This window comes from Ixodes scapularis, unplaced genomic scaffold (assembly GCF_016920785.2).
Source record: "Ixodes scapularis isolate PalLabHiFi unplaced genomic scaffold, ASM1692078v2 PGA_scaffold3__209_contigs__length_174095766, whole genome shotgun sequence".
Lineage (NCBI taxonomy): Eukaryota > Metazoa > Arthropoda > Arachnida > Ixodida > Ixodidae > Ixodes > Ixodes scapularis.
This window is the reverse complement of record NW_024609868.1, coordinates 123,057,852-123,084,913: the sequence shown is the minus strand read 5'-3', so window position 1 is coordinate 123,084,913 and position 27,062 is coordinate 123,057,852. Positions and strand designations below refer to the sequence as shown.

The 27,062-nt window shown below is 44.7% G+C and overlaps 1 protein-coding gene across 1 annotated transcript in view; it reads right to left on the bottom strand.

The window, feature by feature from the left end:
• Positions 1-7,687, bottom strand: part of LOC8029167 (uridine-cytidine kinase 2-B) — a 38,594-nt gene extending 30,907 nt beyond the window's left edge. The window contains exons 1-2 of the mRNA XM_002403463.3: positions 7,366-7,687; positions 242-389 (exon numbers count right to left, since the gene is read on the bottom strand). Of these exons, the coding sequence (XP_002403507.2) occupies positions 242-389; positions 7,366-7,482 (265 nt within the window). The 5' untranslated portion in view covers positions 7,483-7,687. The remainder of the gene's footprint in view (positions 1-241; positions 390-7,365) is intronic.
• Positions 7,688-27,062: the final 19,375 nt, after the last annotated feature.

The following is a 27,062-nucleotide window of genomic DNA, read 5'->3' as shown; positions in this document are numbered from 1 at the left end:
CTACCTCCGCTGGCTGTCGAACGTCCAGAAAACAAGGAAGGGAAGAAGACGATGGCAAAGCCAACGAGGAAAGTCATGCCATGTTGTACCCGGCTGCATGGTTCATGTCGTCGGTGAAATTGCACGTGTGCACCAAGTCGGACACAATTTTTTTTCTTTGCGTGGCACAAATCGTGTACTGTATCGACAACCCCCTAACAATAGTTGGTAGGTTAAACCGAGCGGAGGAGCAGCGGCGTACCGGGGTGGTCGAAGTTGAAGCGCCCCCTGTTGGCCAGCTCCCTCTCGTGGGGATGCAGCTCCCGGTAGAAGCTGTCCTGATGCAGGCAGACCAGGCGGCTCTGGCCCACGCAGCGCACCTTCTCCATGATCTTGCGGCACACCGTTGTCTGCAACACGAGCCGCTGTCACTGGGTTTCACGTTTCAAACTCAGCTGATGCTGTCTTTGTGTGGACGCCTACAGGTGACAAGGAAATGGGGAAAAAGCCAACAGGTGTTGGCTTGACCTGGCCTACCCCCGTTTCTTGGGTAGGGGCAGAAGGACAATACAAAAAGTGAAACAAAACAAGTTACATTTGCCCAACGAAAAGAACAAAAGCCGACACAAAACTAACTTGCAATTTAAAACTCCCACAGGCATTTCACTGTCATGTGCAGAAAAGATTAACTAGTGCCATCAGCATAAATTACAAAGGTATGTCTGTACCAATTTTTTCGGTACCAATCTTTCCATCCTCCAGGTGTGATGGGTGAGGAAACTCTTCACATCACTAGCGCTACTGACAGAGTTGCAGGTTACTGCTCAGCAACAATAGAGGCAAGCATCTATGTCATCAAAATATTTGTGTAATGTTGCAGTTTTGAGCTCAATGCCAATAAATGCCAGTTTCCTCTACAAGTATCAGAAGTGTAAAAAAGAAAGTGCAAAAAGTCATGTCCTCGCCATGACTGGTTGCATTGCTGCACAAAACGTCTCGCAGGGTTTTATTAAGATTTTCTTAATTCTGCACATGTTTAATGCTTTTAATTATATACTCAACCCAACAGATTGAATTTCTTTTTCTTTCTTTTTTTCTTTTTTCATCCGACATTTACAGCTGTTTAAACTTCCGTGCTGATTTTAGTCTCATAAAATAAATCATTTTCTAAAGTACCCAAGCGCCGGGAGCATGCTGCAAGTATAGCTACATGTGCTGCACGTGCTGGCATCTGCAACACTAACTCTAAAGCAAAATTCTAAAACAAATGGCACTCTGCATGTGCATTTGTCAGCACCTTCCTTTGATTATCTATTTCGAAATTTTAATTCAGATAAAGCGAGCACATGCAGATTGTGTACCTACATTTCCAGCATTCTATCTAATGCCCGAGTAATTTGGCAAATGTCTGTCGGCTACCTGAACCCACAGTATTTCTTCATTCACAGTGAATTTGCGCTGTTCTTTTTTACAACGTCCAATGACTATTGGTGGAATTGTTGTCTACTAGGATTTCGTGACCATTTAGTTTTGTTTTTTTCCTCCAAAACATCTTAAAGAGGCCCTGCAACAACTTTCTGACTGGTTTTTAATTTGCACCGAACCTGAGCGCACTGAACGTAGTAACTTAAAGAAACTTTTCGTTTCTCAAATTTTGCTTTATTTTAAAAGTTATAGGCAAATTAGAATTACAAAAACAAGCAAAAAATAACCTCCTTCATGACGTCGTAGGTCCTGGCTCGAGTGGCCGTGAACTAGAGGAGGAGTAGTGAGCTCATCGACCGCTCACGGCTGCCGCACTCCGTGTTGACGGCTCGAGAGGGCGCCACTAAAGCACGTGTTGGATAGGCTGTATGAAGCGGGCGGCCAGGGCGGCTCGCATTGTGTTTGCTGCGCGATTAAAGACTAATTCGGCATAACACTTCATTGGCCACAAACGACAGCAAACACGGGGTAAAGATCAGTTCAGAACGGGAGCCATTTTGCGCTGCCATACCGCCAAATGGGCAAACTGCCAGCCAAGCCCGCGCCGAAAGACTTCGGAACGCTCAGAACCGGTCGGGTCCTCGAGCCGGTATACGACTACAGCGCCGCCACTTACATCCGGGACCTTTCTGCGCTTGCCGTTCGTCAGAGCCTGATCCCACTAGCCCTTTCTAGTATGCGCCGTTCTTTCCACCACTTGGTGGCGGGTTTGTCGATGGGTCTTCTTGTTTCTGTACTTTATGAACTGCATTTGTTTCTTTTCTGATCTAAAATACTGAACAAAAACTACTTTCACACGTAAGTGAAACGGTTCGCGACACTTAGATTTTGCATCTCGACTTAAAAAAAAAGCTTTCAGCGGCTCTGACCAGTAGTAAGCCCAGGACCAAAGACATCATGTATTGCGTGCTTTCGGCGATGCAGGTCGCCCTCGTAGGTGGGGGAGGCTTCCGCGTCGTCCGGTTGAAGTATGATGCACCGATATTTAGTTACTCTCTTCGTGCCCGCTGGCTTGCCCGAACCCCAAGAGACGTGGAAACCGCAAAAAAGGTAGACGCTTAAATATGATTGCAGGGACCCTTTAAGAACTCCCCTGTTAAAGCTGGTGCAGACATTTAAACTTCAGTATGACCATTACAACTCCTTACTTTGCACTAAGGCACATCGCGCAAACCTCGATTGCAAGCAACCATGTCATCAGGAGAGATGTAAGGGGTCTTAAAGTAGACACTCAGACCCAAGCACAAATGTCTGAACCAGCGTGAAATGCCTTGATTATGATAGGGCCGAACTTGATGCTATCGGCCGTGGTTTGTGCACCTTACTATCTGCAGCGGTTTCTTGAACAGAGTGTTGAAGCCTCTGACATCCAACATAAACTACTCATTTTTTCGGACAAAGCACAAAATGGTGGTGTCATGACACTATCACAAATTCCATAGCTGAAGAGTCGCACGTCTACAAAGGAAAACAAAAAAACGACACCAGAAAAAGGACAATGCCGGAGACTCCGGCATCTTCCTGGAGGCCGAGGCCTTGGAGGCTGCGTCAGCCTCCACAACGACACCATCAAAGTTTCTTTAGATCAACATGATTTTCGGTGTTAGAAGGAGGTCATAAAAATTGTTTCATGAATATTATCTTTTATGTAACAAATATCTGTTACAGATGGTGTATTCCCAAATATTTTTAGTTTTGTGTCTGCACAGCATGAAACTCAAGGAAAAAGAGTACAAGAAGCCCCGGGGAATCGGTTCTCAGGTAGTGCAAAGACAGAAGCAGACACTTAATGCCGTCTGCTTGCTTCAAGGCAGAGTAAACAAACCACCCAGGGGAAGATGGCTAAAGGCTGCCTTGTCATACCATAGATGCAGTGGAAAACAGATGCACTTCCACTGCTTCAGCTGTGGACTACACCCAAAGGCAATGTTGCACCACTGAAGCTTTCAGAGGTCCCAGGAAGCATACTGAATTGCGAGCAACCTGATCAAACAATGAAACAGAAGTTAACTAGGGCCATGAAGCTTTGGATTGCTCTCATCGTTACATCCTGACTACTTCAAATTACACTGGAGAGCTTGCCTCCGGTCTAAGCCAGTAGTCTCAAACTCACTGGAGTATGAGGGCCAGATAGCCCACACTGGAAATATTGAGGGCCAACATAAGAGGGGGGGGGGGGGGTCTGCATTTGCTATGATTTCTGTGAACTCTCAGCTTTGCCAGTGACATCCTTAGATTTTATTGGTCTATATGAATACTTTGAGCCATGACCTGATGTATAACAATAATTAAAATGACACCACGCTGCCAAAGTGCTGTCATTTCTAATAGAAAAAAAGAACAAGTACACTGTTGTTTTTGTTGCTCAATTAACTCAGGAATTAACCAAGTTCAACATGTCTCTAAAGAACAATCACTTGATTTGACAGTCCTTTGCTTTTCTGACGATTTTTACGACAACACTCTGAACAAATACTTGTCTTTTAGTGGCAATAATTTTTGAAGGCGAGAATCTTGAGCTCGTAGCTTTATCTTTGGCAGTTGCTCCTGCTGATCGAGAGTTTGCAGAATTGTTGTAGATTACATAAAGCTAGGAAGCAAAAGACAAAGCGAAACCAAGGGCAAATGAACACAGATAAGTATAAACTACTATGTGAATATGTTAAAAAAGCAGAGTTACTTTTCGAGCGACAACGAATGAGCAAGAGATCACATGGCACATGTTATTTCTAGCACTCGAGAAATGGACCGGGACTCATAGCCGGTTGCCTGCGGGCCATGTCCCAGTGAGTCGCTGGCCGCATGTTTGAGACCTCTGGCCTAAGCAGTCCAAGTTGCCTGTGCATAGGCAGATGTGTTGATCATTGCTTGATCATTGAAACAAGTGATTCCTCAATGAGTTTGTCTGTTGTTCGTTAGCACACCAGGAGAAGCCAGCACCTCGTGGAGCAGAAGCGGTGTGGCGCATGCTGAGATAGGGAACACGAGAGGGTGTGCAGGCTCTTCGACCAGATGAAAAAAGTAATGAAAGAATATGGACATTGACTGGTATTCATGGTGTTAGCCAGCAATGCAAAGTACCCTCCCACGTTGCCTTGTAGACTTTATGTAACACGACATCACATGTGATCTCCATGGCAACTTGCTTCGCTGTGAGCGGCATGACGTCAGCTGCGGTAGTTCAAGAGCTGCACAGTATTTTTGCCGCCTTCAAGATACCTTGTAAGGTTGTACCCAATAATGAAACAGCCTTCGTCGCCGACAAAATTTAAACATGCTATCGCAACAATGGCGTCAAGGCAATGACCAGTGCACTGCATCACCCAGCCACTCACGGGCAAGTCGAACACATAGTTGAAGAGTTGAAACGCACTCTTGCAAAAGGAGGACAAGACACTCCTCGGAGCGTGGTAGCTCGCTTCCTGTTCAAGCAGCATACAAACCATCCACGTGGCAATTGGAAGACTCCAGCCTGGATGCTCTTTCGAACAAACTTCCCTCAGATCTGGAACGGCTGAAGCATAATGACAACGAACATCCAGCGGGTCACACAGAAAATCTGCACGAGTTATATGTTGGCCAAGCTGTATGAATACGACAGTTTCCAGGACGCTGCAGCCAGATCCAGGGTGAAATAGTCAAGCGAGCAGGACCTCGATACTGGATAATAATTACGCGACCACATCAATCACATCAGAAATCGAAGCCCGTCGCTGCAGGGTCATACAAAGTTGGTCTCGTCTTCTGTGTGGGACTCGGACATCCGAGAGGTACCCCAGTTGCACAAGACGTGTTAGCTGCCCAACGAGAGAACCCACTAATCACGCAAGATGTGGCAACTGCTCGACCAGCCATGCCACCGCTTGGAACACGCACCAGTACTTATCTTCGGAAGCCACCTCAGTGCTACGGGGCCTCTGTTCAGGTGGGGAGAGTAGGGAGCCTTCATGTGCGCTTTGCAAGGGTGATGCCACCCTTTGTAATACCACTCGCCGACAAACCAGCAGCCATTTTGTTCCTCGCTGATAATCCGTGGGGCTTATAACCCTCCCGGAAACAAGCACCTTATCTCAGAAGTTCGGAGCAGCGTTGTGGAACCCACGGAGGGAGGATTAGCATTTTCCCCCTCGGATAGGATTACCGATGGACACAAAGTCCACTTTCCGGGGCACGGAGAAACAATGAGAGAAACAAAATGGCGGTGGAAGAGGGTGTGGGAAAGGGAAACAGGCAGTTGGCATCACTCTATGCGAAGCGCACATGAAGGCACTCTAGGGGAGAGGTGTGGTGTTCATCAGCACACCACGAGAGGCTGGCACCTTGCGGAGCAGAAGCAGTGTGGGACATGCTGGAGTTGGGAACACAAGAAGAACTTGCAGGCTCTTTGACCAGACAAAATATAGCAATGGAACGGAGTGGACGATGACCGGTATTCATTACATAAGGTCTACAAGGCAACACAGGAGGGCACTTTGCATCGCTGACGAACTACACAATTTCTTTAGATCCCCAAAAACTTCACGAGAAAACACCCATAGGTGAAACCTTCCTTTTGCGTGATAAGTATTCATGGGTGCATCGGTCTCAACATCTGCTCACCAACTTCAGCAAAAAAACATCTTGTTAAAGGCTACCATAGATACACCCTTTGCTTACAAAGACAAAGTTGTGTGAAAGAAGCCGACATATGTGCCGAGGAGCTCAAGTAGGAAACCTGTGTAGAGTAACAAATTCTGTATATGTCAGTGTAAGGTTGCCTCGATCAATCGCCTAAAGGTATGATGGTAAAGCTGAGCGGCACAGACCTGAGACTATGATCGAGACATTGGAAACCAACAAGCTGATAACAAGGCTGCCGATGCACCGTCAGTGATTTCGAGAACGATGTCTTGGTTACCAAGTCATGCCATGGCAGGCATCACTTGTCAAATGGCAAAACCTATGGTCTGCACGAGCCAATTAGTTTGATAGAGCGAAGCATGTGACACTTGTTAACGGCAGGAGTGCACTCCTAGATTGCACCGTCACATGCCTCGCCTCAGTGCTCGGATTGGCTGGCTGAGGCCGTACTATTAGTCGCTTGGCGTTATGCTGAAACGGAGCATAGATGAGGGGATTAAGTACTGTCATTCGCCGCCCGACAGCGGTACCCCGAAAAAAAAAAAAAACTACACTGAAATACAGGAGATCAGCGCCTGCACCCACGATCGAAACCAACTAGAAAGCATTGGAGTGAGTGGCGCTGCCTAATGGCGAATTCGCGTGGTCAATCGTCGGCAACTTATTTTGCCGGAAAACCGGCAATAGTGTTCGCGTGGTCAGTTTCCGGCTGGCGCGCACCGTTCGGGTGGTGGTTCTCCGGCAAGCACCGGCAACTTTCCGGCGCTTTTTCCGCCCGAGCTCCGAACGGCCGGGCCAGTGGGCGCCAGACTGTATCCGGTGTCGTCACTTCCGAAATGAGAGAGAAGGTCAGTGAGAAAAAAAATGAACGAAAGAAGGAAACTGATCCGAAGTAACTTTAGCAGCCACTACGGAAGTCAATCCAAGTCGTTGGGACATGAGTGACGGCGGCGACAGGCTCTCGCTAGCGGTGTCGCGCGGGCAAGAGGCGAAATAAACTGCCACCGTCTGGCGTTTCGTGTTCGGGTGGTGAGGGTCACGTGGTGTGCCGCCGGTGCGTTTCTGGTTGCCGGTTCCGCCGGCTCGTTCTCGCCGGCGACTGACCACCCGAATTCGCCATAAGTTTGGTTATAGTTTGGTGGAGGTTATTGCCCACGTGACCGAAATTTGCGAATGAGAAGGTGAGCAGCTAACAGATCAGTTGCGGTGCCATGAACGTATGGAGTGACCACGATCGCAGCCTAACTCAGGGTAGCGCTGAAGACGAGTAGCGTGACCCACTTTTCCAGAGGCCGTGCCGCCGGCGACGCCGATGAGGAACGGTGTCTTCGTCTCGAAACCGTTCAGGTTGCAGAAAGTGGTTGTTTCGTCCGCAGACATGGTGGTCGCTCTACTCATTTACGCACGCACTCACGCACAGAACGAGTTGGGTGTTGAGCTATACTCTGCGCAGAAGCTCACAGTTCAAGATTTTCAAGCGTCTCCAAACTGCAGAGCTCTATCCAAATGGAATAATCGTACACCGTAAGTTCGGCGGGCATGCACCCAACATCGTCCGACTCTGTCCGACCTGCGCTTTCGAGTTTACGAAGTCGCTAAAAAGCCGCTCGAAAAATAGGAAACCCGAGCCAATAATATCCAATCCAAGATTAGCTACTCGTTTGCTCGTGCTTGTGTTCTGCTGTTGACGTGCCGTTGGTTTCGTGTTGAGCGGAGGTTGTGCTAGTACTTACACTGTTTTTGTGCTGTGCGTATTTTTATTTCTTTTGTGATGGCCAACGGCACCTCGTTCAAGCTGTAGTCTATTTTGTCTTCTCTTTATCACGTCCAAACGAACTGTTTGTAGCTGCGTCACCGGTGGTCTCTGAAGGTGCCAACGGCTGCTACACTACGTTTTACCTTACGTGGACACTACGAGCTACTGGAGCCAATGGAACACCGTGTGAGTGTCACGTGACTTTCAGGATGGTGCAGGGACGCGCGAGACCCGTAGTCACGTGGGACGTTCACCGCATTACAGCATGTACACCAACGCTTCGGTCCCACTTTGGACGGTCCGCAAAAATCGGTGTCTCAACGTATCGCGCTGAGATTTACTGCAGAGGTGTGGCTGGGTGGTGCACGGATGGAGCTGAAATATCAACAGTTAAACTTAAAGGGATTGTCCGGTCAAATTTTGTATTCGAGAAAACATTTAAATATCATTGTTATTGCCTCGAGACGGATCGTACGTGCAATATCTGAATTGTGTATGCCTCTCTGCGTGAGTAATTGAATTTATGCTGCTCCAATCGCATTCTAGCGTAAACGCTGCTTTCGTTGGCAGCATTGAAGCTCTGACGTCACAAAACACAAAGCGAGCATTTTTGTCTGCCTCAGCGTGCTTCGTTTTTGTTGTGCTCGACTTGTTTCGTAGTTGGGTGAGATTTTTGTTGCGCGGTTGAGTGCCACAACCACCGGGCAGCACGTGCGAGCCAAGACATGACGTTCCACACTTTTCCGCGAGATGTGCAGTGTCGAGCGAAGTGTTCGTCGCCGTGCATATGGACTAGGCTCGTCAAGATCGAGATCCCGCTTATGCAGCTATCATCTCACAGAAGAGAGCTACGAGCTGAGCTCTAAGTGGACAGAAGGCTCGTAAGCTGAGGTGTGATGCTGTGCCAACGATATTAAACTACGTCCATCCACTCCTCACCCAAATCGGATAAATCAATTTGATTATGCAGCGAAACCGAAACCAACAGCTAGGCCATCGGGAAACGATACCAAGTTGTATTTAGCACGCGTGCAGCCCGGTTCTGTTTGACCTGCGTGTAAAAATGAAAATGGTAAATCGTAGTCACTACGATTCACCAAGCTCGTCCAAGTCAAGTGACGACATGCATTTGAACGATTCGCCGTTTGTCTTCGACCCGCGGACATCGCCTCTGAGAGAAGGACCCGCAGACTTATCACCGATCCAGTGGATCCGCTGACATGTGTACCCAGATGCCGCTTCGAGTTCTTAGGTGCCGCTTCAAAGGCAAAATCTGCATCCTTTGCTTTGCAAGCGCCCCTAGTTCGATCGGTGCCCGTCGCAGTTGTGTTTGCTCGAAGCTTATGGCTGTCTGCGAGTAATTTCTTGCTAAAAGGAGTGACTTTCTTTGCACATGCTTGGGAACTGCATTAAAAGAATTGTATTTAAGTAGGGTACAGCCTAGGAGACTATATACTTCGAGACAAAATACAAGACATCCATCGACCAACGCTTGTTATTCCGACCATCCGACAAACCTTTCCGTTTTGTGACGTCACGCAGCACCTACGGATGTCAGCCATTGACACTGGCGAAATTCGGGGTGCAGTTTCGTACATAGGCTCATGAAAGGTTTAAATAATAACGGGAGATTCTATATCAAAATAAAAATGATGTTTGTCTACATGAAGGCTCCCTCAACGTAACGAGCGCAAGAACTTAAGTACTTCCGGTTTCGACCGGACAATCCCTTTAACTCGTTAAAAAAAACAAGTTTCTGGCAATCTACAGCGCCATTTCCTGCGCGACGCAGACGGTGCTCGTTGACTTCGAGACGCTGCCGACAAATGGCGTATCTATCGAAGTTGCGCGGGGCGCGTCGATTTGTTGTTGGATAAGACGATTTAGCGAAAGGTTTTCGATGCATACGCCATCTGTCGGCAGAGTCTCCATGTCAACGAACACTGTCTACATCGCCCGGAAAATGGCAACGTAGATTGCCCGAAACAGGTTCTCTTTTTTTTTCCTTCTTGAACGAGGTAAGTTTATCTTTTGATATTTTAACGTTATGTGGGCACCACCTAGCCACACCTGTGTAGTAAGTCCCAGCTCAATACTTCACGAAACTGGTTCTTGTGGACCTTACAAAGTGGTATTGAAGCGTTAGTGTACATGCTGTAGATTGGCCGTGATGGCTCATAGCGTTCGTAAGGTAAAACGTAGTATAGACTGGGGTCTCTTTAACCTGAACTATACTCTGTTTCATACTTAGTGTGCAACGCTGTCAAAGCTGCTGGCGCGGGCATGGGGTTTTATCTCTCGGATCTTTTGCACGCATTCTCGTGAAAACGAAACCATAGCTGATTCTACGCACTCGCGCCAGTAGCATTGACAGCATTGTATACTAAGTATGAAACAGAGTATAAGCATTACTGATTACGAGGCATAAAAAAGTGTGCTTCTAGCGTGTGCATGCTCCTACAAGCCACTCCATAGCGAACACCGGTCAAGTCAGCCCAGGGTGAGTGAACGACATGAAGGCACTTAAAGACCGAAGGATCGCTCGTGCCACATCTTGTAGCGGTACGGTAGGTAACAAGCACAGTCAATTAAAACTGTGAGCATTGTTGCTTGCATGAATGTTTTGCAGATTTATACTTTGGCTGCTGTGACTTGATAGGTGGCATACAGTTCGGCCGTGATGTCCACAGCTTAGCCCGTTCTGCATTTCGGTTCACGGGTAACAGAGATGCACCGAAATCCCAGATCCCCCAGCACATTGTCTAATTGCTTCGTCAAAGTGTTCACGTGGAACAATAATCATACTTGCAAGAGTGACTGTGTTCAGAGATCACTAAGATGTGTTGTTCACTACGGTAGGTGACGGGATAAGAGTAAAGTGGAAGCTCCTCTCACCTCTTTCCACTTACACAGCAAACGCTGGAGAGGAGGCAAACTCCTCTCCAGCATGTGCTCTGCTAAAATGGAAAGCGGTGGAAGGTGCTTTCACTTGACTCTTAACCTTTCACCGACTTGGTAAATTCGTAGTGGCCATGGTATCATTGTATTGACCCACATTCGCAAAAAATTCATAAAGAATATTGTGCTGACAGGTATGTTCTGACTGTAAAGTATCAGAATGGCTATGCTTGTTGTGCTCTGTGCAAGAAAAACTAGTGGTAACTGCCCACTCACAAAGAAGCATTTGACTATGTTGCGGAGACTTGCACAGAAAGATGACGGCAAGTTACAAGGTCATCCTTGCTTCGGATTAAACGTGGTAGCCATTTGCAGAAGTAACTTGGCACGCAGCGTAGGAAATATGGTCACTTGCATCTCAACGTGACATAGTCGGACGCTGTGTGTAAATATTGTTTATTGTCTGTGGCTTGACATGGATTTATGCAGCCTCTTCCGAACGCTGGTCTTTGTGGTAATTTATCATGGAACATTTCAGCAGCTAAGCCCCCTACAGCGAACAGCAAGGATATCGAGTTGTGTTTAATTTTCAAAGTGCCCGGTAATTAAGGTAGAAACTGAGAGAGAGGATGAGATGGGAGCGCGCAGGGGATGTCAGGACACCGAACTCTGATTGGAATGATTTGTGAGCAGATGCAAGGCTAGCTGCCTCTGTCTACTCACTGCTCGGAAGTGAATGAGCAACACTGGGCGCGGGCATTCAGCTTCCGGTGAGTAGAGACTAAAGGAACCTTGCAAAGGCTAAAGACACTTTTTTTTAAACAGCTTAGATAGAAAAAGGATGTCATAAAACGATAAAACAACGACGAAACAAAAATTTTAGAGCTATATTTACGGGGCTATACGAATTTGTAGTTGGCACCCGCGGGCGCCGCGGAAAAGTGGCCCTTATTTATCGCGTGGTGCTTGCGCTCTTTCGGAGGCTTCCTATGGCCTCTAAAAGTAACTTATTCATCTTTGTTTGAAGTATAACAAAACAGTAAGATTAATAAGTGACGTTTAGAGCCCAAAGGAAACTCCTGAAAAAGCGCAAGCAGACGTGATAGACCTGTGCGCCGGTCAGATAACGGCGGCGGCGCCCCGAAGCAGACGAACTTGTGCGCCGACGGCGGCGTGGAGAAACGCGTTGAAGCGGCGTCGCAACACGCTCAGCGTGCGGCGGCGGCGTGACTTTGCGGTGGCGGCGACGCAGCGCGGCGGTGCGCGGGCCTACCATGTGACCAGCGTCGGCTCCCGTGAGCGCCAACTACAAATTCGTTTTGCGCCGTAAATATAGCTCTAAATTTTTTTTCTTCGTTGTAAATTCGTTTTATAATATTCTTTTTCCATCTAACCTGTTTTTAAAAAAAAAATTGTTTTTCCTTTGCATGTGTCCTTTAATGCAGCTAGCTTTGCGTCCACCCGCTAATCATTCCAACCAATGCTGAGCGTTTTGACGTCCCCGCGCACTCTCATCTACTCCTTTCCCTCAGCTTCTACCCCAAGGAACAGAGTTGACCAAGCATTGGCCAATGGCTGGCAGTGGCCAGACAGTGGTCGGAGGCGATGACTGGCCTTTCTATGGTCATTGGCCAATGGCCATCAGCCAAGCATTGGCCAATGACTGGACACTCTTTGGCCACTGGCCACAAGACCAGCCATTGGCCATTGCTTGGCCAAAATCCGTGCTGCTTGGGACCCATCTATCAACAGAAAAATGACTTGATAAGTGCATTCCAAAACTAATATACAGGCCTGTCGTAGTTATCTAGCCGTAAATAAACAGAGTTGTGCGTCTTTCCGTCAGTAGCTTGGTCTGAGAATGACTGTTCCTGCTGCTTGATATTTTAACCAAATGTATAGATATCACTTTATGCAAGCCATTATGTTGCTGGGAGGTTGAAGTGTAGGTCAGATTTGTCTAGCCAAGCCACACAGCTGGAGCTATTCAGGGAACTTTTGACATCAATAGCGTAACCTTATTAGTGGTAATAGATTCATCCACACTTTATTTCGCTTAAGTGGGGACGAGGGTCTTTAAACAACGAAAAATGACAAAATTATTTATTTTTTTTTTAAATCACAATTTTGAAATCTTTTGCAGCACAGTACCCCTCCACAAATTAAGATTGTACAATTCCATCTCTAGCTAGTTTAAAACAAGCAAATTTCAAGTCTTCAGGAGCTGGATTTTATTAAAATGTGGGGAAAATGTTCAAAGTTTTTTGGCCTTTGGATGTTTTGGGAAGGTGTTTCAGGATGGATTTCAGGAAACTTGGTATTGTTGTTTTCTGCGATAACTGAACTGCATCCTAAAGCTTAATGATGGGCGCTATACTCAATGGATCAAATTAATAGGCTGCAGCTTAAAGTAATTATCATCCCATCTATTTCCCGTCTGCTGATGTGATTTATTTGTTATGAATGCTCTATAAATATGCAATCACCTTTAGATTGTATGGTGAACCCTTGTAAATCACTTTATGTAGTTTAACGACCTATAAGATATGACCTAATCAGTATTATATACTTTGCTATATCTTTTGTTTTGAGAAAACATATGGTAAATTTGATTGCAAATTTAAAAGCAGCATTAAGAATTGCATCTTTACTTTGTATTTGAGTGAGATGTTAATGAATAAGAACATTTAAAAACCCTCATCCTACCCTAAGAGTAGCCCCTTGTTCATAACATTTTAATTCATTTACGAGCAATTCATGATCAGTTTGTGTAGGCCACTGTTCCTTGTCCATTCAACTTCTGATCTTTGCAGGTGCACCAGCATCATCTCAGAGAGAATGGTGAATGGCATGTCGGCTTCTTGGAAAGTGTGCCAGGCTGCAGCCAAGCCAACCTTTAGAGTGTTCTTGTTTACATGATTGCAACAGCAGCGAATCAAATGCACCACTGCCTCAACCCACCCGATGGCGTGCAACTGATCTTCACTGTTCGATCATAGCTAGCTGATCCAACTAATCTGATTTGTTATCACCATGTCTAAGAAGGAAAGCGAGTGTGGAGTTGTGTTGGTGCCTCATACATATTGTTGTTGCTAGACAGTACAGACAACGCTGTATTTGAGCTAAACTATTTTCTTTTCTTCATTAACAATTTTTTTTTGCATTTTGTTTTATAATGTGTGACTTTTCCCCGGTGGCGTGATATCTTAAATTACAGGCTTACAATGGACTTTCTTTTTTTTTTCTTTCAGGGAAAAAATGCATTCTGGGCTAATTTTTGGTTGCAAAGAAAAATGAAAACCGTATTTGAGGCAAATTTTAGTTATGAATATTTTGGCTCCAAAAGCACTAAGGACAAATTAGTGATTTAGGAAATCGTCACAAATTGTGCATTTCGGTATTTTTCCAGGCTCGGATCTCTCTCGCACGACAAGGAAACATTGTTTGTAGATGGCTTTTTGCAAGCCATGAGTGGATCCTCGTGGAAATAAAAAATGTATTTAATTTTTAAGGTTTTTTTGTTTTTGTATTTTTTTAATTCAGAACCTACTTTGACGATAATTTACCTAAATGGTGCTTGGGTGGCTTGCAGGGGCCCATATGCGTGGGCGTCTGCTAGCCAGCCGCCCAGAAGAAACAAAAATTAAATGGGAAAACAATGGGAATGATGAGATGAACAAACCTTGTGTTACATTCAACGTTATGCCATACAAGTTAAATATATGTTAAGTCGAAGCTTAAGCATGTACCTTTTTAATAAGTACAACGTCGTTATTGTCATTTTAGTGAAAAATAACCAAATATGAAAGGAGTCTAAAAGTGCAAATTTCAACGTTAGTTTTCCAAAAAGGTAATCTCGTTTTTTTTGTTTTTTTTTCTTTTCTGTTGGTTTGTCCGTGTGAAGAGCCCTTGGTGTGGTCTAAAATTTGAATAGAAATTCGATGTCATTGATAGTTCTGGCATATGATGCAGTATGTTTGAAATATATATGTAGCTCTTTTTTCAAGTGCAAAGCTGGGTAACCGCCATTTTTTTATACCTGATCCTTAATTGCTTGTATTCGTTGTAGGGCTGTAGTGCACAAAGCTGCGTTAAACGTTTCCTTATACGAAAAATAAATGAGCCTGGTGAAACACCCGATATGCAACCACTGACGATCGCCCAAATAACAGAATCTGTCTTCGGTCCTTCAGGAGTGAAAACAACTCAGTAACTATAAAAAAGTTCCCGCTAATTTGGTTTTCAGTTTGGTTGTAGTCAAGAATTCGCGCAGCATATCTAAATATACATTCTTTCTTTTTTTTAGATATTGAATTGCCCATTTATTTTTGCAGTTTGAAATGAAATAGTCCTTATAAATGTATGATTGCATAAACGCATATACTTCATTTACTACTTGAATAACAGAGGCAATATATGATGCATTGATGGTAGAGCATTTTTTTCTTGCATTAATGATGAACATGCAATACTTCAAAACAATATGGGGGCTTATCGAAATGTTATATTTATTCAATCGCGATGTGCACCAAACTCACTCATGGTAATAATCTTGAATTTCTCGGAGACGCTGAGCGTGACGCATGTCATGCACACTGGCAATATGTGCAAGGATGGATGTTTTTAAATTCAATTTAAATGTAACACAACGTGTTGCTCCATCGCCGCTGTGTCGTACATACGTCGTGCCTTCCGTGTTCATTCCTGTGCAGAAACATACCGTGCGGCTCACAGAGTGCGCAGCTTATGAAAAATGCGGCGCATTTTTCATAAGCCCAAGCGATTTAAATTATATTTTATATTATATTTTTTTAATTGGAAAAGTTCATGGATAAATACCGAGATTCACTGATATTATCCCACGAAAATCTGGAATGAACGCCCACCCGTTGTGAAGGAATAAATTGCGAAAACTATTGTGTGAGGGTGCCGTCTGTGGGGACGCGTCAGCAAGCGTTTATCAGAACTGAGCGATGAGGACACCTATGGCTCTCATGACACTGGGACTGATCGTGGTGGCGCCGGGCGATGATGGCGTGCGCGGCGGATGGACGCTGAACCATCTTTAAAACAAAACTGTGTTGCTTGTATGTTTATACAGCCTTCATGCTATAGTAGTCCTCAACGGGTGACCGGTCTCTTAGCTTTAGATGAGAAATTTAGCCAGTGCGGTACAACCGCTAACCTGACGTTTTTAACGTGCATCACGCAGTAGTGATTACACGAGCGCGTGCCGGTTCGAAACTCTTCCAGATCAAAATAGACAGGGGGTGGGGATCCAACCCAGGAGGTTCTGCAGTGCTTTGGCATGATGGCAAGCTTTGGCTCCACGTTCCGAGTCCGAGCTGTGCGTTAGCGCACTCGGCCACCGATTCACCTCTTTCCGGTGCATGATATGCTTATATACAGATGGCAAGATAAACAGTGTCCTCTATATACAACATATTCCCCTCCTTAGAAAAGAAAAACGTGATAGTTAGGTACACAGCTAAGAAATGCAGTAACCACATTGTTAGTATTTACAAAACAGCATGGAACATCTACATTAACTGTTTGCTATCAACTCAGTACGTAGTCTTCATATCATGTCGTATTACACCTGAGACTGCGGTGGAAGAAATCGGAAGAACTTTCAGTAGAAGGAACAGACACAGAGAACGTCTCAAGTCTCAGGTGTAATACGACATGATTAGCTACCACCAGCTCGCTTTGAGACGTTCTCTGTGTCTGTTCCTTCTACTGAAAGTTCTTCCGATTTCTTCCACCGCAGTCTCAGGTGTAATACGACATGATTAGCTACCACCAGCTCGCCTGCACTCTCACCGTCTTTTCACTAAGTCTTCATATCTTTGCGACATTATTCTCGTCCGCTGGGCTCGACTGTGTGGCGATGGGCGACCTCTAATGTGATCTCAAGGACGGCAAGGATTTGGCGTCGTCCTAGAGGACGACGCTAAATTTAGCGTGGAGTTTCTCCGCTAAATTTAACGGTAAAATTGACGTCATGACCTATGCACGAATTCAATTTCAGCGATAAATTTAGCGTTGTGCAAAGATAAATGCTATCTCATTCATAGAAAATCACCCTTGTGGTTTCTACAAATTTGCCTCGACAATTCATTTTCTGCCCTGTAACTTTAATTCCTCAACTCTACTTTTTCTCTTTTTTTTTTTTGCATTAAAGTTTATGGGTTACGTTTACGAAATTGCGAATTTCTGCTTGACAAAAGATCGTAATGTTCCCGATGACTATAGTCCTGGTTATCATAAAACGAATATCAATTAGAGTTTTGATATTTCCTTGAAAACGTTTTATTCCACGAAATGTCCCAGAGATTTGGCCATGGGTTGCGGTGAACTCAAGTTCTGTAGTGCGATCAACATGCGGGAACCCGTTGTTACCAACCCGCATGTTGCGAAAACCGATAGTGCGGATCATGATAACGGTAAACTCGGGTTCCAGGGTACTTTTCCCAAGAAGTACGCTTGGGCGCACGCGAAGGAGCATATAATAATACTTCCTTTCATACTCCATGTACAAGGCAGCTGGCAGGAGCCTAGCTGAGTCTGAATTTATCATTAGATTGGCGCGCACCTGTTCAGTAACTTTGGCAGCGTGCAGCCAAAAACTTGTGTCACGTCATGATCAGGGCCTAAATCCGTGCGGTGATTACGCGGAGAGATAGCTACAGTATGCATCTAAAGTTACTGTACATTAAAACATTTTTCATTGCGCCTTTTATTATTTAAAGAAACCGCCCTCTAATTTCGGGCGGCAGCCTGCGCCACCTAACCGAGGGCGGCAGTACTAAAGGGCTTGCACGCCGTATGCCTCTGACGCTCTCGTCTAGGGGGCGTGAGATGGCCGTTCGCGTCATTCACGCGCACTGTTATTGCTTACCGATTATTATTAATTGCTAGCACGCACCCCCGTTTGCGGCCATAGAGAAAATTGGCAATGAAGAGAGGGTAACATTGAGCCAACCTCCGGCGCATGTAAAGGATGTGAACCTTGTGAAGGTTCGCATATTTCATTCATTATTAGACTAAATTTATTAACAGACTGTTGCGAGTATCTCAAAATTTTTAACAGTTTTATAAACCGATCATCTCGTCTCAAACAATGGTCTAACCGTATAAAAGGGTAAATAAGAAATCGGGAATTCGAGCAGCTCTTTGGTTCGCATATTCTTATTTGCTAAGTTGAGATCGCGGAAATAATAATTTTCACTTGGTATCGTCGGATGTATGAGAGGTAAAAGGGAAATCCCGCTAATGTGGCTAGATAATAATCCCAGCTCGTTCTTTTTTTTTTTTTTTTTTTCCCCGCTGGGAGCGTGGCAGCTGAAAGTGAATCCTGTCGTACAAGGGACTGTGCGGGCGCTGGTTCGGAATTTTGACCCTTCAGATGATTAGCCAAGAAAAAGAAACGGTTTATAAAAAAAAAAAAAAAATGGTGGTGGTGGGGGGGGGGGGGGGGGGGGGGGACGTGATTTTTGCAGTAGTTATTCACAGAAGTGTTTCTGCCGCATCGCAGTTATAGGTCCTTTTTTCGTCGAGGCTGCGGAGAAGCTTCGATGTTTGGGAATGAGGTGTCTTTTCTGGAACGAATAAAGCATGATTTTGCTGTTTTGTGGCAAAATAATGCGTTTCTCTGCAGTTCTATTTGCTTGATATCCTTACACATTTGTCAGTTTCGGGCCGAACGCAAAGAGTCGGTGGTTCTGTGTGCACCAGAATGCTTGGCATTTGGTCTCGTTCTCTTACCTAGCTGCTATCTAAAGTGTTGTTTTCTGTGAAGTGAATGTTATATTAGCAAATTGTGTAGCCATCGTGCGTATAGCCCTTTAGGCTGGGAGTTTTTTTTTTTTTTTAAATTGGTGCGTAATTGGTTTTGTAATGGATCACATTAATTTAGTTTGAAGTTATTTGGTACAAAAAATCTTTACTCAAGAAAAGTGATATTGTATGCATAGGCTTCCGACTTGAGTAGGTCGACCTCTCATAAAATCGATACCTACAACTTTCCTGACATGCATGAATAAAAAAAAAAATAGCTTTAAATATAATTCTTTGACATTATAATATTGCAACATGTTGAGTTGTATTGCCTACGTTAAAACTGTATTTTTTCCTCATAATTTACTGCTGGTTTGTCGGACATAACTTACTTATGTGACGTAAGGAATGCATATTCTAAAATGGCAAAAGTTTTGAAGTCAAAGGTGTGTAGTAGAAAAGCTTCTTTTCTAACATTTTGGTTTTATGAAGGTTCAAGAAGCCTTTGTTTGAATTGTAATGCCCGATTAATTCTATAACGAGGTGAAAGTGTTGAGAGGACCCTGTCAACTCTCCTAGCTGAGGTCGTTGTATGGAAATGTGAAGGCCCGTTCACACACTTGCAACCGACTATGACCGATTTAGACAAGACCGGTTTTTAAGACTTTCCACGACTTACGACGGGGCCGGTCGTAAGCCGTCACAAGAGGTTTAAAGCCCGATCTTGTCGCAGTCGGCCGTCGTCGAACACAAGTGTGTGAACGGGCCTTAAGGATTAAAAATTGAGAGAAACGTTCTGTTGGATCCTTTATCTTCTACTGCAATGTCTGCTTGTCTGGAGTCCAGGCCCTCATCTTTCTCCATGATATTTACACGCCGTCAATAAGACGGTTATTTTTTGCTCAATTGAAGTCCTGAGGAATAACTACCATGCGCTTTGTCATGTCTCCGCAACAGATTTGTCCGAGACACACCCGAACGACGTAGAACAGACCACGACAACAGCGAGCGCTCCCTCCGAAATGACAGCACGGGCGTGCAGCGGCAACGAGAGCTCCCCTCGGAAAGACTGCACGGGCGTGCAGCGGCAGAAGACGGCCGAAAAGCGGCACAAGCACCAGTGCCGCTTCTGCATTTACTCCAGCCCTAGTGCACGGACCATCATCCAACACGAAAGGACTCACACGGGAGAGAAGCCCTTCTGCTGTCGTTTCTGCCAGAGAGCATTCGCGTTGAAGAGGGACGCGGTGGTTCACGAAAGGATTCACACGGGCGAAAAGCCGTACAAGTGCAGCACATGTGGGAATAGGTTTGCGCATAAATCAACCTTGAAGGATCACTTGTTGATTCACACGGGAGAGCGGCCGTACAGGTGCGACACCTGTGGAAGAGAATTTAGGCACAAAAACTCTTTAACTGGACACCAGAAAAGAAAATGCACTCAGTGATATATATATATATACCGCAATGCCCATTGAGAATGCTCGCATTGTTTTAAGGCCCGCCGTGTTCACACCTTTCAAGGGACATGGACGTGTTTATCTGAGGCCCGAAGGATTTGTGTGAAACTAGATATTTGCAGTAGTTTGAATCTTGATTGATTTTAAAAGTTTGTGGCACAAGAGCCAGATTCGTTTTGCTGTCTTACTTTGAAAGAAGGGGAAAATCTGATTTTATTTTGTGGCTTACCTTGCATTAGAGTCTGGCAATAGTCACAAACTATATTATATTGCGTCTGAAACACTGATCTCTATTGTATTGGGCTGGATCGCGGATCGAGGCCTGTCTTGCTGTGATCGATTGGCACCACCGGCAGCCATCACTTGGCACCACCAAATGCATGGGAATCTATGGGAAAAACGCGAAAAGCGCCGTTTCCCTGTTTTAGAGTTGTTGTGGGCAATGAAACTTTTTTTGCTGCTTTTCAGAAAGCCTGTTAAATAGCTTGTGTAAAACCATTAAAACTGACAGCCCTCACAGTTCATATAAAGAAATGTTTTGTCGTCGAGAGTGACTCCGCTAGGCGAAAAATGTAGTGCAGCTCAATGAGACAATAGTTGCATAGCGTCACTCCGTCGGCGGTTTCGATGAATTGGGTTTAGCAGACGACAAGCTTGAAGGTAAAATAGTAAGGTTGCTGGCGAGCTGGTGGATGTTAACCATGTTGAAGTCGAAGAAACAGAAAGGTACAGGACGACGTCTCAATGCATTGAGACGTCGTCCTGTCCCTTTCTGTTTCTTCGACTTTTATGTTCCTTTCTACCCGTCTCAGGTATATTCAACATGGTAAGCTTGAAGGCTTTGCTATGTGGAATTCCCTCACCCTCCAGAAAGCCGCTGTCAACATTTAACTTTTCCGACGTTCATCCGCTTCTGGGTTTCCCCAAGGACGGTCTTATTAACGGCAAGTTCCTTTGTTTACTCCACGACGACAGCAAGCGGCCACCTCAGCCATGGGTTCTCTGAGACATTTTATTTCTTTTTAATGGGCGTTCGAACGCTTGACAAGCATTGATTCCATCACCAAACACCGGATACAATGATTGCAGCACATCATAAAAGACTCCCCTTCAAGCACCGAGTAGAAGCTTCAATATTCCTACTTTTGTGTGTTTCTCCTGCAGCCTTGCATGTATTGCCTGGTACCAAGTAATGGCCGCCGGTGGTGCCACCGACGGGCTCCCGATCCGCGATCCGGCCTCGGTCTGAACATACCACGCGCTATTCGCCTCGAGATCGAACCGTGTCGCCACCGCGCGGCCGAAATTGGAAACGCGCGAAAGCGGGGATACCGCCGTGCGTCGTCTGCTACGGGCGCACGCTCGGAAGCATGGACCTCGACGACGCAAGCCCGTTTCAGGCTGAGCTTGACATTCCTTATTAAATGCTTATGTTTTTGTTGCCGTTTCTTCTTACTAAAGGTTGTGTTGTATCGTTTCCCATGCGTAGAAATTCAGCAAAGCGATTATTATTAAGTCGTAAGCTTTCATAATCTTAAGGTGTTGGTTTGTATACAATCGCTGCAGGTCCCACGTAGTTTTGTTATCTTTGCACAAACCATGGCTTTTATAAAGAATTGAATGTTGAGTGGGTCTGCGGTTTGATTAGAAAATTAACCCGACTGATCGCTGTCCTTTAAAAGACTAATCAATCAATAAATTTGTATGTTGATTTTTCGCCGGTCATATTGACCGGCGAAAAACATGACATAAATATAAACACGGAAAGCCTATCAAAATGAAGTATTTCTTAAGTTATTATTTAAACAGTATAATCACCCTCGGTGAAATGACAAGCACGCTGAAGTGGTACCGCACAAGCCATTGTAACGAAAGAAATAAAGACGTCAAAAATATTAAAAGCCGGCATTTTTTACTCCTTGTTGACTTTCTCCAGCACAAGACTCCAATTAACCGGCAAAAAAAATTGCAATTAAAGCGTTACTTAAATAATCTGAAAGTTAATCGATGAACTGCCCAGTCCCGATATACGTTAGGTGAGGACGGAAGGTGATCGGACAGTTTCGTCAAGGTCGCTAGCCCTCATCAGTACAAGAGTATCCCTGCGGCTGATGCTGTCTGTGTCGTGGTGCGCGTCGTTTGTTGGGGTTGCTCAGTCTAATGTGTTTGAATACAAGATTATTTAGCCAGAAATTTATAGTATTTGCCTCTTGACATCCGCGGCTCTCACCAAGCAAATTGAAGTGGGTGAACCCACACTACTGAGAAAAACATTTAACAACAGGAACATCGCTGCGTTGCTCGGTTACACCAGTTTATTACAGTCACGGCAGATATATTAGAACAGTCTGTTTCACTTGTTTCAGTTGTCCTGCCAACCGTGCAGTTTCCAGATCTTAACTAGAAGAGACACTCTGCCCTCATCGCAACGCAGTAATTTGTTCAGACTCCGGAAAACTTACCCACACTATGGCACAGTAAAAGGGCAGAGGAACTCAATAGCATGGTAATTTCCAATACAGCGCTAACTTACCTTCATTATAAATATTTATATTACTGCAAAAGCTAGAAGTTAAACAAAAAAGCATAGAAGCTGCGATTTCACAGCACACAGTACCAGTATTATGTTATCTGAGTTGGAATTTTTTTTTTTAATTGCCACGTTGATGAACCGATACATCCATTTTAAAAGAAAGAAATATTTATCATAAATATTCCAGTTCAGCCGGCATCAGTCGTGGTGATCCATGCTTTCCAACGTCTGCCCAGAGCAGACGACGCACCCACAGAAGCGATTATATAAATTTAGGCCGCACGCTGGCAACACGATTCGATCTTCACTGAAGCACCGAACAGTACCGCATCCTTTTCCGCTAGAATTGTTTTCCCACCGATAGCATGCGACAAAATAAACGCAAGAATATACGCCGTCTCGCGCTGGAACGTGGAGAGCCTATGGGGCGGCCGTTCTCCTATCCCCGCTTTGATGATGATGATAGCGCGACCGTAGCGCCTTCTCTAGGTCGATCTCGAGGCCAATAGTCGCTGACAAGATGAGACTGGCAGGGAGAGCTTCAGTTGTCCAGCCTTCAGCGGCGCGAACTTCCTACCTTCGACAATGCTTCTTCGTTACGTGCACCTCAAATGCGCGCGCGCAGTCAAAGCACGGCGAAGTGCATGGAGCTCCTGCTGGAGGTCGGGCGTTCGAAAAACACGCCCTGTCGTTCTCATTCTGTCAGTGACTCTGGAAGTATTTGCTCTTGCAGTTAAAGTTCATTCTCTTTAACAACACGAATTCCTTAAATGTGCCTCCAGAAAATTAATCGGGTGAAATAGGGTTTTGCTTCATTAGGAGCATCTTTCTTTGCATCACGATTCAGTACGGTCCTGCTATCCGCCATGGGCAAAACGTTCCCTGTGCTCACAGAATCGTCCGTATAGGCGTATTCTACCTGCCGTTCATTGGTGTGTTGTGTGGTGTTCCCGACGCTCAGTTTCTTGTTCTCGTGTTTCTGTGCTAGTGTGCGTATGAACAGTAGTCGCTGGGCGAGTTCTGATTAGCGTCCGTGTGCTCGACTGAGCGGGTGTGCGCGAGGACGGCTTTCCGAAGACGCGTACCAATTTCGCTGTGGCAGGTGCAGCTCGGTGGCGTTTCAAAGGTAGATTAAAACGGAATGAACGATTACCTCATGCGTGACACAAGATCATTTTTTAAGCCGTGTATGCACCGACGGCAGTTCCTGTTTGCGATTATAAAATCAAAACAACACCCGCCAAGTTTCGATTACGTATACACGAGGTACGCAGTGCAACCTATTTTACTAGTCAACCGATCGTAGAATTTGAATTTGGATATGTGGATATGGCGTAAACGAAATTTTATATTTCTTCCTCCGCCGATTACGTATGGCGTTCGGTACGAAATCGTTATTTAAGCGAGCTACACCCTTGCTTGTTGAACGGCGCAGCTAATTCACGCAACACCTGCCTCGAATCGTTGCCTTGACCATACGAACGGTGTTCGGAAGGCGATTTCTCTTCCCGTGACGCATTGCTTCAAGCGGAGTGAATACCTTCTATTACCTTTCACACTTCATTATATTAGTGTTGTTTTGTTCTGATTTGTACTTCTGACATGGTCATTTCTTGAGAAACGTGTGTGTTTTGTTTATTTCCTCGAGTCTGACTCGTATGACCAAATTACTTTTGTGTGTGTTATGCAGGACATGCTACAACATTTGTGTCGCCTTGCATATATACCTCAATATATACCAAGTAAACCGGTGTCTTCACATTACCTATTGTATCTTACTGCAGAATCTTTTGTGGCAAGGTTGACAAATGGTGCATTTTCCTTGGGTGTAAATAGCCTTGTGTAGCAACTTTGCGGAAATTCACGTGGCTCCGGCCCAAAGTCTCTACCCTGTCTCCCAGTGAGCCCGGCAACGCCGACTATGTTTGATAAGATTAAAATTGGCGACTCCCTCGCCGCAAAAAAAGAAAAAGAAAAATATTTTTTTTTTTGCTTGATTTTTTAAAGGTTATTTTGGCGATGTCCCGGACCGCCGGGTGATACTTACGAAATTGTAGAGGGGAAGCAAATTGGCTTTGAAGGGCGAGGGGAGGAATCACACTTTTGGTTTTTAGCTTATAGGCCAGGTGGCGCAAGCTACCGCCCGTTATTAAGGGTAACACCATTAGCATCCATCCATCTAATTGGATTCTCTAGTAAAAAATCTTATATGTAAGAAATGTATTCGTCCAATGAGCGTCTATGATCAAATAAGATCTTATAACAGCATACAAGAACCATATAAGAACAATATACAACTATGTAAGAAGTTATAAGACAAACTGATAAGAAGTTCTATAACTTCTTATATACTCGTATATTGTTCTTATATGGTTCTTGTATGCTCTAAGTTTCTTATAGCTTTATATATATGATCGTATATTGTTCTTATATAGTTCTTTTATGCTCTTATAAGATCTTATTTGATCATATGCTTCTATTGGACAATACATCTAATATTTTTGCTAGGATTGATTGACTGAAAACGTTTATTGGCCAATACTAGGGATAATAAATAAGGAGAAGCGGTGTCGGTGGTGACGGCTACCTGGACACTATCCAATTGGACTTGACAATGGATAGACATCTTGTATTGCTTTGGTTTTGTTTCTACTGCAGTGTGTCTGTGACTGTGGTATCCATGAGCGTGTTTGTGTAGGTTTCACGCTGCTACTCTCGAAATTATGTGTTGGGTGTATAATACCATTAGATTGTTGACATGGCGTGTGCAGGTGCTTCTGTTTCTGTTGTGTGTGTCTCCCACAATGTAGACTGAATAAATAAAAATAATTATGTAAAGCTTAAACTGCGTTCGCCACACAGTCTTCCTAGATAACTTTCGCGGACAAATTTGAGAGAATTGATTGAGGAGAACAAAATGGTGATCCCTAAGACTAGCAGAACAGGTACCACCAAGAGGACACCCACAAGAGTGCTGTTGATCCCTTCTACTATTTTCACATAACTAGTTCTATAAGGTAAGGAGGGACAGACACGTGAGCAAAACCATCCAGATTTGCTCTTTGCCAGGAGGTAGTTTTAACAAAGGCTGTTTACGAATTGACAGTAAGTGACCACGCGAGTAAAAAGCTAATTGGATAACAGATATCCCAGAGGCTGGTAGAAAAAATACGGAACTTGGTACACAAAATACTCGAAAACCCCACTTTGCAATTTACTCTTGCCACGAGCCGAGAGGCGCTACATTTGTGGGTACGTCTGCTTGGGAAGGATTACACATCTGCAGTGTTTATAGGCTGCTCATTAACGTCCCCAATAAATTAGGGATGCATGTATTTGGTATGATCACAGCTTACGTTTTGAGGATACAATCGGACAAGTGAAGACAAAAGGCAGTGCATGTCATTGCTCACACGCGACAGATAAAACAAGAGGATTGAAAAGTTCTCCGAGGCTGGTACCAAATTGCTGGTACTGTTGGCGCTGTGATCGACACCCAGTTAGATACATTTCTACCCCTGATCTATGCTGAAGACACACATTGAGGATGATAGTGCGATATATGTCAAAATGTGTGCCCATGGCAGGTGAGACCGTAATGTGGCGAATGGTTGAAAGGAAACCAATGTTGTAAAAAGTATGACCTCGGAAGTATAACGGTATAAACGCGTTATTTGAAAATTGAATATGTCGGATTATTACCTTACGAGGAATAGTTTCGATTACAAACATGCAATATTTATTTTGCAACAAATTATTTCCGGTATGCCGGCTGCCTGCTGAGCTAGCAGGCAACCAATGTTTTGCATTGTTGAGTTAGGGCTCTGTGCTCGCTCAACGTAGCCAGAAAATCTTGCTCCTAGTGAAAAAAGTCAGTTGTATGAGAAATTTCTTGTGTCTAACTAGTAAATGTAAACAAATGAGAGTCCCGCAAGCCTAACAACAGACCCTGTTACCACCTAGATGGCAACGTTTTGGAGCAAGTGGCAACGTACAACTACCTTGGTGTTCACTTAACAAATAACCTTTCATGGAAACCTCACATTCAGTATGTTACTACCCGTGCTAACTGCATGTTGGGCTACTTAAAACGCAACTTTTCATTGGCACCTATTTCACTAAAATTGATCCTCTACAAAACATTAATCAGGCCTAAATTAGAATACGCAGCCTCCATCTGGGATCCCGGTCACGATACTCTAATCACTGCATTGGAATCCATTCGGAATAGGTCAGCCCGTTTCATTCTTTCCAACTACCATCGTACTGCTAGTGTCACATCAATGAAAAATAGTTTATGTTTACCACTTCTCTCCTTGCGAGGTAAAATTTCACGCCTATGTCTATTTCATAAAATGTATTTTCATAACCCTCTCCTACGCAATCGGATGATTACTCCCCCCTTTTACATTTCATCCCGTCTTGACCATCAGCATAAAGTTGGAGTTCCAAGTTCGTTTACCACAACATTTCAATCTTCTTTTTTACCCCGCACAGCCGAGGAATGGAACCACCTCCCCGGTTTGATTGCTACTATAACTGATACTAACTT